The sequence below is a fragment of the Thermobia domestica genome, chromosome 18 (genome assembly GCF_964235325.1).
Source record: "Thermobia domestica chromosome 18, izTheDome1.hap1.1, whole genome shotgun sequence".
Lineage (NCBI taxonomy): Eukaryota > Metazoa > Arthropoda > Insecta > Zygentoma > Lepismatidae > Thermobia > Thermobia domestica.
The window spans coordinates 126,114,431-126,126,766 of record NC_137471.1 but is presented as its reverse complement, the minus strand read 5'-3'; the positions used below and the strand labels follow the sequence as shown (position 1 = coordinate 126,126,766).

General features: G+C 35.7%; 1 protein-coding gene across 3 annotated transcripts in view; it reads right to left on the bottom strand.

Annotated features, from left to right (window-relative positions):
* The window catches only part of LOC145675691 (uncharacterized), a 211,119-nt gene that overhangs the window by 61,644 nt on the left and 137,139 nt on the right, over positions 1–12,336 (bottom strand). For all 3 annotated transcript variants that reach the window (XM_081746293.1, XM_081746295.1, XM_081746294.1), the window contains one exon: positions 895–1,115. In XM_081746293.1, the coding sequence (XP_081602419.1) occupies positions 895–1,115 (221 nt within the window). The remainder of the gene's footprint in view (positions 1–894; positions 1,116–12,336) is intronic.

Genomic DNA, 12,336 nt, shown 5'->3' with positions numbered 1-12,336 from the left:
ATACTCCACAGTGCAAGATGCAGCATTTTCACTTTTCATGTAATTTGGCCAATATATTGATTTTCATGGTGGATTTAGTCACATACAGTAGTCAGATTGCAAAATGGAGGTTATAAATGTATTTTTACACCAATAGCCCAGTAAATGATATGGTAATATTTGTAGCTATCACCAAGAACAAATATATGAATAGCTATTTACTAGGCATCTTCCATTTTGGTCATAATTAAGCAAATTCAACTTGGTAACATTCATATTCATGCTTAGCAGAGTCTCATTATCCTTAAAATCACATATTTCTGAAATATCGCAAACTATGTCGTTAAAAGCGTTATAAAGAACCTTTTCCTGAAATGCCCACCAGTACATCACTTAGTTCCAAATTTTTCCCTTTATAACTTCTTAACTGCTTGTGTTTCAAAAAATACTGAAGCTTTCTTGTAGCCTAATTCAAAATCTTTCAAAGGATGTATTGAAACATCACAATAATAAGATTCGAAAAGGAGATATGATTAAGTTAAGCTTGCCTATGTTTCTCGACATAGCTATCACTTTAACGATGTCACTACATGGGTTAATGACCTCTGGTCAACTGTCTCAAGCAGTTCTTTATTCTCCGATTTTTAGATAAGCACAGTGAAAATATCATACTGGTACCAGGGAGTGAAATATTTTTAAGCAAACTCTATTGACTATATCAAAATAAATCATACTCTATTCACAGGAATACGGTATTGAATTTGTCATGGTATGAGAACTGATATTACATATGCTGTTTCAAACCGAAGGACATTAAGGTATATTAGAAAACTCTACAGTAAACGGTGTAAAACAAAAGCGAGATTTTAATGCACCCAATTAATAACTTAAAATAAACCAGAAAGGAAAGCTCACCTTGATTACAAACAGTTCCGAGAATTTGAAGAATTTCTTGGATCAAACTTAGGTCACTTTCCTCTGTACCCGCAAAAGTAGCCAATCTCTTAATCGCATAGAAGGAAACACCCAAGAAGAAGACCATTCCCATAATGCTCCACCAAAGAGTTTTACTAAATACGTCTGTAAATGATCTCCAGGAGTAGAAGAACTCAGGTTGGCGCAGGAATATTAGATACCTATAATGTACGTGGCAAATTTCAAAAAATTGAGAAGATTATCAAAAAATGAAGTATATTAGTCTTGACAGCTACATATCAGTAAAATTAGCATGTTACATTTTTTGCCATTATATAGAATCTATGGCTAGATGTTAGAGCAGTTTAGTGCTATTCTGTTTAAGGAAATATCCTAAATACATCTATTACTTTTACGATTAACATAATTGAGTGTCTACAACTTGCAACTATTTGAATGTGAATGGAGATAAGGAGAAGGTCAATGTTGGTGTGGGTATATGCAACATACTCCTGGTTCTGGCAGTTCAGTTACACCTTGAACTTGTATACGGACAGAGTGAACATGGGACTTCCAAAGAGCGTCATAATGGCGTATATGCTGTACGAGTTCAAACTGGGATCAAACCTCACTGCAGCGGAGCGGAGGATATGCCAAGCCTTTGGTGAAGGTGTTGTGACTACGTGGGCAGTGCAGCGGCGGTTTAACAAGTTTAAGGATACTCGCGAAACACGCGAAGATGTACCACGTGCCGGATGACCAATACATATACAAAATGAAGATCTCCAGGCAGGAATTGAGGCGAATAGTAGCCAGACATGTGAGGAACAGGGGCTACAATTCAGTGTGAGTAGAGAAACTAGTCGACAGCACCTCCTCGATCTTGGAAAGCACTACAAGTTGGATCGATAGATCCCACATTATTTGACTCCCAGCCAGAAAGCAACGCGAGCGGACACCTATGTTTCTTTGCTTCTCGTCTGAGGAGGAGTCATTTCTGGACAGGGTGTTGACATGTGATGAGAAATGGTTCCTATACGAAGCTCCACGGCGTCGTCATTATTAGTCAGCATCCCATGAATCTGTTCCAGAACAGCCGAAACCAGCACTACACCAGAAGAAGGTCCTCCTGTGTCTTTAGTAGACTTCTCACGGCATTGTGCATCAGGAACTGCTACCAGCTGGTTAGAGCATCAATAGAATTTTGTGTTGTCAGCAGTTGAGTCATATTTAAGAAAAAACTCGAAACTGGAGAAATCACTTCCGAATCGCAAAGGGGTCCTCCTGTTACAGGACAGCACTAAGCCCCACGTGACTAGAATGGCACGGAACACCATTCTACGCCTTGGATGGGAAACACTATTACATCCTCCATACTCCTCCAAAGTTACACCAACCGATTATCACGTTCCACTCCCTGCGCAATCAGTTTAGAAGAGACCAGTTCAAATCCCTTGGAGAGGTGCAAAATGCACTTGATAACTTCTTTGCTCCACGGCGCAACAAGTTCTATCGCGATGGAATCAGTGGAATTCCAGTACGTTGGCAGAAAGTCGTTGATGCTGATAGGGACTTCTTTTGATCTTTCAGTTACGTCTTGAGTGACATATCAACGTTCGAAGGTGGTGGGTGAAAAAATGACAGAACTTTCATGGTTACCTTTATACAATTCATTTCTAGGGTTTCAAAGTTTCCTAAGCTAGCAGAGAAATCAGGAAAATTACCAATTGTATTGAAGAAAAGGGTTACTGTATTTAATGTTAACTTGGATTTTGCTTATAAAGCAAATAGATAAAAGGGTTTCCAAAACTGTGTGTACCGAAATATACAGTAATGAAATTTGCAAATTTGTGGTTGGACCAGAGCTGCCCTCCTGGATGTTCACAGAAGTATATGTGATGGATTGTGCAGCTGTTGTTGGAAATGGGTCTCTGATCGTGGGAAAACATATATAATGTATATTTTTGCTTGGAAAAAGTGTCTACAATGAACATGAGTAAGTGGTCTTGAAAGAGGACTAAGTTATAAAACAGTATCAGAACAACTCCGACGGAGATTTAATAAGACAATGACCAGTAACACAGTTATACCAGTAACTGTACCTGGAAGTGAGAATCACAGTGTTATTTAGCAGTTCCACATTCCTTCCGACAAAGTATGCGAGGAAGCGCCTTGGAGTTAAACGTCAGCGATATGTCCTTCACCAAAATTGTTCAACTTTTTTCATTTGCATCAGTATAAGCTTTCTAATCTATGCAGTAATATTGTTAAAAAAAAGCAATAATTAGTTTCTCAAATAACGATCAATTTAAGTCTTTTTAGGTCCTCGTTTGGAGTTTGCACATAAGGCTCTCGGGTCCTTTAGTACTCATTATGAATTTTCGTCTTTTTTATGTATTTCCTAAATGTTAAAATAATAAACCGATTTTATTTATTTCCGTGTTATCGTTAAAACATCTTGACTTGTGTACTAACATCTTGCACATTGTATAGGGGTGTAAGAGTGAAATATGCACGTCACTCTTACGCCCTTGTGCAAATTCTGAATACTTTTATATATACTCATGCACAGGTCGTTAAAAGTATTGATTTATGTAATAAACTTTTGTTTATATTTCGTTCGTTGTCCTATGTATATATTCTAAGATAGTAGCTTTACGTAATTAGTTATTGAAAATATTTAGACTACAGCAAAACAAATAATGCTATACAAAATACTGATTCAACAAATCCCTCCGACCACCAATGCTCACACACACAAAAACATACAATAAATCTGAAAGAGTAAGTCCATAGACAGTTGAAATACTAATTTTTATAGTGTAAATGGAAGGATTTGAAACATATCTTAGGAAATGTGGAGATATACAGGTAGTGGTGCAACCCCAAGAGGGCAGGAGCTAGTCAGACATTAATATTATATCCTTGCAATATCGAATGGAAAGTATATATATTGTAATGTCCCACGTGCTTATGTTTATGAAACAACTTAGATAACAGTAACACCACTAGTCACATGAGGACGATAGGACAGTTACGCCACAGCTTCACCCCCACCACCTTTATAACCGAGATGATTTCATGGACAGCCATCAATTCCGATGGTCACATCCCGTTTCTTGGGATGGAGCCTAGGAAGTACCTCACCCAAACCTAAAGCCTTAGCTCGCAGTGAAACTAACGGTTCCTTTCCCTCCTGGCCTGCAGTGGAGCCTTGTGAGAAACTTTAATCCTTGTGGTTTCAATAGAGCAGCGAGAGATTTCTACTCACATCCCGGCCTAGCTTGCAGTGGAGCTTTGACGAGATCTCTAACCTCTCTCTGCTTACAGTGGAGCAGCGAGTGTCCTACACCCCTCACGTATTTCGGTACTAGGGAATCCTTCCCGAGAACGTCAGCTTGAGAGGACGCCTATTCCTACCTAATATTCGAGAAGTTACATTATTACGGTATTACTGTAAACTAATTTTTATAGAGAATTTTGTAATAAAAAACGGTAGTGGGAAATGATTCCGGGCTGGAAAATGTTCTTCTTACTTCTGCGTAAGCAGAGTTTATATTATGATCCTTCAAAGGAAAATATATGGTCGTGCCACTGGACACAGGGCAAATTGAAAGTAAGAGCGCCAAAGTAAAAGAGAACCTTACTGATCGAATACAGTGTACAAATTTGCAAGTATTTTCTATTTTCTCATTATATTTTAACGAAATTTACTTCATTTTCGCCCTCGCAACTCATTTCCCGTTTTGTGGGAAATCTCCCGCCAACGTCCAAAAATGATAAAAGAGTTTACTAAACGAAATCGTGATCATAAACAGATGCATCTTAGTGAGCAATTGTCCGAACGCTGATAAGATTTACATAGTAAGTTACATGAACCCAAAGAGACCCAGAGAGACCTAAGTGTAAAAAAATGTATATGTTCCTAATTTAAATACATACGGTTATTATATTAATCATATATGGTAACATAATAAAATTAATAAAATTCATGCAATATGAGAAGTTTATATCATATACTTTACAAATTATGGAACATTGATAACGAAAATGGGTCAAAATGGACCCGAGGGCTTTAAGAAGGTTCAGGAATATTGCAGTGATAGCTTCGGCACACAAGTTACATGATGGAGAAGTTCGTGCAAGTCTCACGAAATAGGCAATTTAATATTTACTCTGTAGAGCGCAATTTAATATTGAAACTAGGGAAGATACTGCGACAGTCAAGCGGAAAGACATAGGTAACTTTCAATAATATATAGAGTACTCTTTATATAAATACCTTTGTATTGCAGATGGTACTGCAATCGTCAAACATATTGAAACATCAAAATAAAATCTGTCAATATGTGATGGGAAAATATATAAAATATATCATTTTATGTGTCAATTATCAGTTTATATTTACATGCACATGTACTAAATTAAATATATTCCTAACTAGATAATTACAGATAGCCAGTCCATAATTGAAAGAAGAGGTATATCTGGTATTAAGTGCAAGTAATCTCAAGAACGTATTGTAAAAGAAAGAAAACGTATTGTCTAATTACATTATCTCTTTTGTTTCAGGTAAGAGAACTACCAAATCAAGGTGTATAACTACATACAATAAATGGAAAGGAACGCCGCAGAATGATGACCAAGAGTTGGCAATTTTAAAACATTAATAGCTGATTGCTCATAACCCGTTGTTATTGTAGCATAATAACATTCATTTTCCTCTTGATTTTCTATACGAGTAGCAAATATATCTACTTGCAGTAGTTTCTACTTCTTCCGGTGTAACGTCTGAATGATAAAGTTTCAGTCTTGTGATGGCAACGATTCAATTTTTTCTCTCTTTCGGGGTCTTGTATTTTACAATATAACAGCATTGCCCTTCCGAATGATGATACTGTGAGCGTGTGGCCCCCCCTCACTCCCATTCCATTTTAAATTTCCCAGTTACTTTTGGCTGAATTGGAATAAGGCTCCATGTACTGTACGTTAACACAAACTGTGTTATGGTTTTATTTTTACCTATGAGTTCGCAGTCCTGTGAGTGGTGACTTGTACTTCCTGTTCATCGAACAAAAGGGATGTAATGTGGTCGTGATGTTAGAAAATATAGTTCCATCGACTCAAATGTAATCGTGAAATATTTTTACTGTTTTTAATGTTTTAATTATTCGATCTTAATGGTGAACTCATTTGACGCCTTTCGATATGTATATTTTTCATAAAGAACATTTATTATAGATATTTTTAAAAATATTTCTCTGTCATGACTAGCGCAAACTTACTGACGCTTAGTAAAAAACGCGCGAAGGTGTGCTTGGTGATGGTGGGTATGTAAAACTGTCCTGCATACGTTGCGTCCATAGAAAAATCTAAGATTTCCTCAACCATCTTCGAAAGTATTGTGAATTTAGTCATGTAAAATCAAAGTAATTTCGAAGTAAGTATTTAAACGTAAAATTCACACAAAACCAATGAACGTATCCCAAAATACCGCCTGATATCCAAAACGACGGAAACCGATGATTTGTGAGCAAGGAATCCATGCAGGTAAAGGGTTGAATATTTTCACAGTTGAGAAGGAAGACCCAGAACGGAGCCTAAATCATGACCATTGGTCGGACAACAAGTATCTATGAGAAATTTTATTGCTGGGAATAACTACATGACCCCCCCCCCAAATCCATCAATTTACAGTGCAGTGAAGTGTGATGCTAATAAATAGCGTATGTTAAATGTTAGTGCATCGTGTAATGTAAAGTCTAGCCGGCATCTACAGTGCGTTATTTTCTTCTAAGAAAAAATGAAATTGATTATTCATGATTACTTCTTCGTAAAAATTCTAAATGAGCATAAATATGGGCTTATAATATGTTAGTACATGATAAGTAAATTTCTCAGTAAAATGTTGTTATGTTATACACGTAAGTATCATACATATCCTGTGTTAATTGAATAAAAGTTACATATTGTATATGTTTTGTTTGCAATTACCTTTAGTGTGTGCTCTACGCAAATCACTACTGAAATGGTGGATATTATATCTGACTACTATTGGTTGTTCTGTTGATGTCAGCAGGCGTGGTGAGGACGGTGGGCACCCGCAGTCGCAACCTCAATTGTAAGTTACATTGGTTTGAGATCCTATTTGGAGGTTTGCGCATACTTCATTTTAGTATTGACAGCTGTGCGGCGAATGTCCTCTTCCCACCAACTACTGGAATTCACCATAGGTAAGGCGTACCGAACAAGATTCGAACTCAGAAGGGTTATGAGAATTGGTTATCCCGAATGGGAACAGGTAAGGTTCAGACCCTTCAGGTCATAAGAAAGGCTTATCCCGAACAGGGACAAACGAGTTGAGTTGATTTTAGTTTAGCGTCCCTTTCAGCAGCGAGGCTATATGCGACGTGGACCTACTGATTAACGTGGAATCCGAAGCACATGAGCTCCCGCCGGGAATCGAACCCGGGTCTCCCACACCAAAGGCGCGCACGCTACAGGGACAAACGAGAATCGAACCCTGCAGGTCATAAGAATGGCTATCCCGAACAGGAACAGGACCCTTCCGGTCATAAGAATGGCGCCCGAACAGGGACAAACAAGAATCGAACCCTTCAGGTCATAAGAATGGCGCTCGGAAACAGGAACAGAACTCCTGCACCGTAAAGCAAAAGTAGTGATTTTTGCGTAGAAATATTGATGTACAAGGTAAGTTTCTGACTCGTATTTAGAATTTTTACATAATTGTAAAAAATGGATGCAGGTAACGTTAAGTCATTGTTAGACGCAACTAAAGCTGAAATGCAAATTTTGCACGAGTCATTAGAAACTAAAAGTGCTGCTTCTAATAAAGAAATGCAAAATTTACGCGAATCTTTAGAAAACAAAATAGACAAAAGTAATGAATTTTTAGAAAATAAAATACTTGAAGTAAATGAATCTTTAGAAAGTAAATTTGTGGAAATTAATGAAACAACTAAAAAGCACATTAACGATAAACTCCAGGCACAATTAGAAGTTGTAAAGAAAGAAATTTGGGGTAAATGTGAAGAAAAGGGGGTCCAAGCACTTGAAAAAATTAAATCAATCGAAGCTTCAATTGAAAAGTTTAGTGCAGATGTAGAACAAGGGTGCCAAAAGTTGTAAATGAGTCAGTTGTTGCTAGCGCTTGCAATGTTAAAGAAATAACTAATCAGCCAGTGTCAAACAAATGTAAAGGTTTAGTTAGCCAAACTATTACGTCAAGTAGGCCTAATGTTCGTTCGAAGTCTAAGCAGCAGGTAGATGTGTTGAACATAAAATATTTGTCATGTTACGGAGGAAAGTGCACTGATTGGTTTTGTGCGTGTAATTGTACTAATGTAGTAATATTAATAAATGGAGGCAAGAGAATGCGCTCTTTACTCATTAGCCATATGTTGAATTTAATGGAGCTAGGATGCGTCCAAAGCACGTCACAGACAGATAAGTTAGCATGTATTCCGAGTAATGACATATGTTCGTACTTCGTGAACATAGTTAGGGTTCAGATTGACAAAAGGGAAAGCAGTGGCAACAGTTCTCACTTGTTAGTGACAAATGTGTATGTTACAAGCTTCAAGCGCATAAGTATTTATTGTTTTCTATGCACCCAAATATGTGTAATGAATGATGAAATCAGTTCAGGCACTAATAGCATCAATGAGAATAATGTTAGTGGAATATCATGGCGCAAACAAGTTGAAAGTTGTCAAAATGGTTTTAGTAAGCTGCAGTACATTTTCAGTAAATCCGTTAGAAAGTATAAATATTGGTCAAAGCGTGGTAAGCAAACGTTCGATAAGAAACAAAAGTTGTGTAAATTGATACGAAAAATAAAAGGGATGCACAAAATTTTGCGATCTTTTAAAAAAATGTCAAGATTTGTCCGTAGAAATTTTAAGAAAATCCAATGTCAGCGCAAAGGTAACTCCATGGTAGCTAATATTAATGAAAAAAGCAATGTAGTCACTCCAGAGGAAGCACAATCAGAAAATGTAAGTCAAAAGCGAAGTAAAAAGTCAAAATCTAGTAAGTCTTGTAAGTTGTTCGAAAGGTCAAAAGTCAATGCGAAAGGAAACTATATGCAGGAATTAGTCGTTAAAAATCATAATGATGCACATCAAAAGGTTAAAAATCAGGTGAAAAAACCGCGCTGTAGCAAAGCATTAAAAATTCAAAACAAACGCGAGAAAAAGGCAAAAGTTAGGTTAGTCAGACGAACTTGTACTAGGTGGCCCGAACATTCGGTGACAGTACCTACGCGTAATCACACAGGGAAAATGAAAAACCAGGTTGATCACAAAAGTAAATTCAATGTTTCATACAAAATTAGGCACAGAATTTCCCGTAACAAAATTTTGAAAGAAAATAAGTGCACTAAACATAATTACGAAATATGTGGAAATCGTAAGTTAGTGAAGCAATGTGGTAAGTCGAAAGTTAAAATTTCTGCCAATATGCAATTTGATGTCATTATTGACGATGAAAAATCATACGCGTATCGAAAGCCAGTGATTATCAAAGTAAATATTTGTTGCAGAAAACACACAGGCAATTGCGAAGATACGTTTATTAAATGTTTTGGAATAAAATTCAAAATTCCTGTTGTACTTGAGAAACCAAGAGTAGGAATTGGATAAAAATATGTTTGCAAAAAAAACGGACTGTGTACATTTTGGAAATTTGACCGTAGCAATGTTTAAAATTCCTGAATATTACAAAAAAAGAGAATACATAATATTGATGAATACAAAATTAAATATTTCCTTTTTAACCGTATAAAAACTAGAAATTAAGAAAATTGGTAAATTGTTAGATCCTTTAACTGGTAAATCAATTGGTTCACATTCAGTAGACCGACTTAAGGTGTGGAAACCTACGAAATAAACTCGTAAAATTTGGTTAGACTTAGCTGTAAAACATAGTTCTGAGAAATACCATGACATTATTTCAAGCGAATTTAAAAATTCAGATTTAGAAAGTAGTGTTGAAACTGTTCTTTGTAATGCTTTAACTACAATACCTGTATGCTTGTCTCAAAGTGTTCAATCAAGAAGTAATAACCAACGAATACATAAAATTTTAGAGAAATTGTTGGAAGTCGACAAATATTTGAATTTTCTGTACTGTAAAAATCTATGCTCATCTGATGTGTTGGAACTTGTGTTGGTAAATCTACAAAATCTTTATGTGTTATTGAACGAGAGAGTACAAGGAATGTAAGAAAAAAAAGTTGTTTCATATGATATATGCAGGCATCTGTGACCAGCTGTGCGACTTCCAGATGGCCGTTGATGTTTTCTTTTCCAATGTAATGGAAAAAAGCCAGCAAAGATATATCCCAAGTCATTGAGATGAGGTCTCCCCCCTATATATTTTGGGTAATGCAATATATCTTTAACGCTCAAAGTAAGCAATTTTGGTAAGTCCCATTCTTTATTATTTTGAATTTTTAACCTTGTGTTCTATAATTCGGCTTCATCTCGGGGTGGTAAAACAAATAATTCATTGTGGGTAGGTTCCTTCAAAATTTAGCCACGCAGATCCTGTCGAGTGATCAGAGAGAGTCATAACTGAATTATTACATTGTAAAAATTTAGCTGTGGATCTTAAAGGCGCCGATAAATTTTATTAAATCTTGACAAAAGTATATATTAATCAATATTGTGTGAAATAAAGTCTTAATATGTAACTTGCGTTGAAAAGTTATTCACTAATGAGAGAATTCATTTCGTATATTCATGTCACTATATTATTGCATGATGTTTAAAATTATTCCATAAGTTGATATAGTGTTGTTTAAATGTTGTATTTTAAATGTCTGAATAATGCAAGTATTGCATTATTAAAGGTTATTTTAAAAATTAGCCATAAATAAGTATATACGTATAAAATAGTTATTTTTGCATTTCATTTTGTTAAAAATATTGAAAATTACATGTGTTTAGTATAATAAGGATATTTAGTGTAAGATGTAATAACACGAGTCAGATACTTACAAAAAAAGGAAGGTTGAAATTTTACGATTTATGTAATGATGTAAGAAATATATTAGTTATATGATGTGAATAAACAGAAAATGAAAATATAACAGATAATCAAAATGTTATTCAATTTGTATTAAAATGTTGTGTTATGAGCAAATATATATATAATCTTATACTCATACAAAAAAGCCCATTTAAAGTGAATAGCCCATAAAATAAAAAGCCCATCCACGTTTGTGTGAAATGCTAGTGAACCATAATGTTATATACTAACAGTGCAAAAAAGAGAAGAGGAATAATAACCGGAAACATCAATTTTAAGAAGAGGAAAAACTCATGGTACCAGGATTCTGATAATCTTCAAAGAAGATCATCGTCCCTTCCGCACGCCATTTGTGACCGTGCGGCCCCCCTCACTCCCATTCCATTTTAAATTTCCCAGTTACTTTTGGCTGAATTGGAATAAGGCTCCATGTACTGTACGTTAACACAAACTGTGTTATGGTTTTATTTTTACCTATGAGTTCGCAGTCCTGTGAGTGGTGACTTGTACTTCCTGTTCATCGAACAAAAGGGATGTAATGTGGTCGTGATGTTAGAAAATATAGTTCCATCGACTCAAATGTAATCGTGAAATATTTTTACTGTTTTTAATGTTTTAATTATTCGATCTTAATGGTGAACTCATTTGACGCCTTTCGATATGTATATTTTTCATAAAGAACATTTATTATAGATATTTTTAAAAATATTTCTCTGTCATGACTAGCGCAAACTTACTGACGCTTAGTAAAAAACGCGCGAAGGTGTGCTTGGTGATGGTGGGTATGTAAAACTGTCCTGCATACGTTGCGTCCATAGAAAAATCTAAGATTTCCTCAACCATCTTCGAAAGTATTGTGAATTTAGTCATGTAAAATCAAAGTAATTTCGAAGTAAGTATTTAAACGTAAAATTCACACAAAACCAATGAACGTATCCCAAAATACCGCCTGATATCCAAAACGACGGAAACCGATGATTTGTGAGCAAGGAATCCATGCAGGTAAAGGGTTGAATATTTTCACAGTTGAGAAGGAAGACCCAGAACGGAGCCTAAATCATGACCATTGGTCGGACAACAAGTATCTATGAGAAATTTTATTGCTGGGAATAACTACATGACCCCCCCCCAAATCCATCAATTTACAGTGCAGTGAAGTGTGATGCTAATAAATAGCGTATGTTAAATGTTAGTGCATCGTGTAATGTAAAGTCTAGCCGGCATCTACAGTGCGTTATTTTCTTCTAAGAAAAAATGAAATTGATTATTCATGATTACTTCTTCGTAAAAATTCTAAATGAGCATAAATATGGGCTTATAATATGTTAGTACATGATAAGTAAATTTCTCAGTAAAATGTTGTTATGTTATACACGTAAGTATCAGACA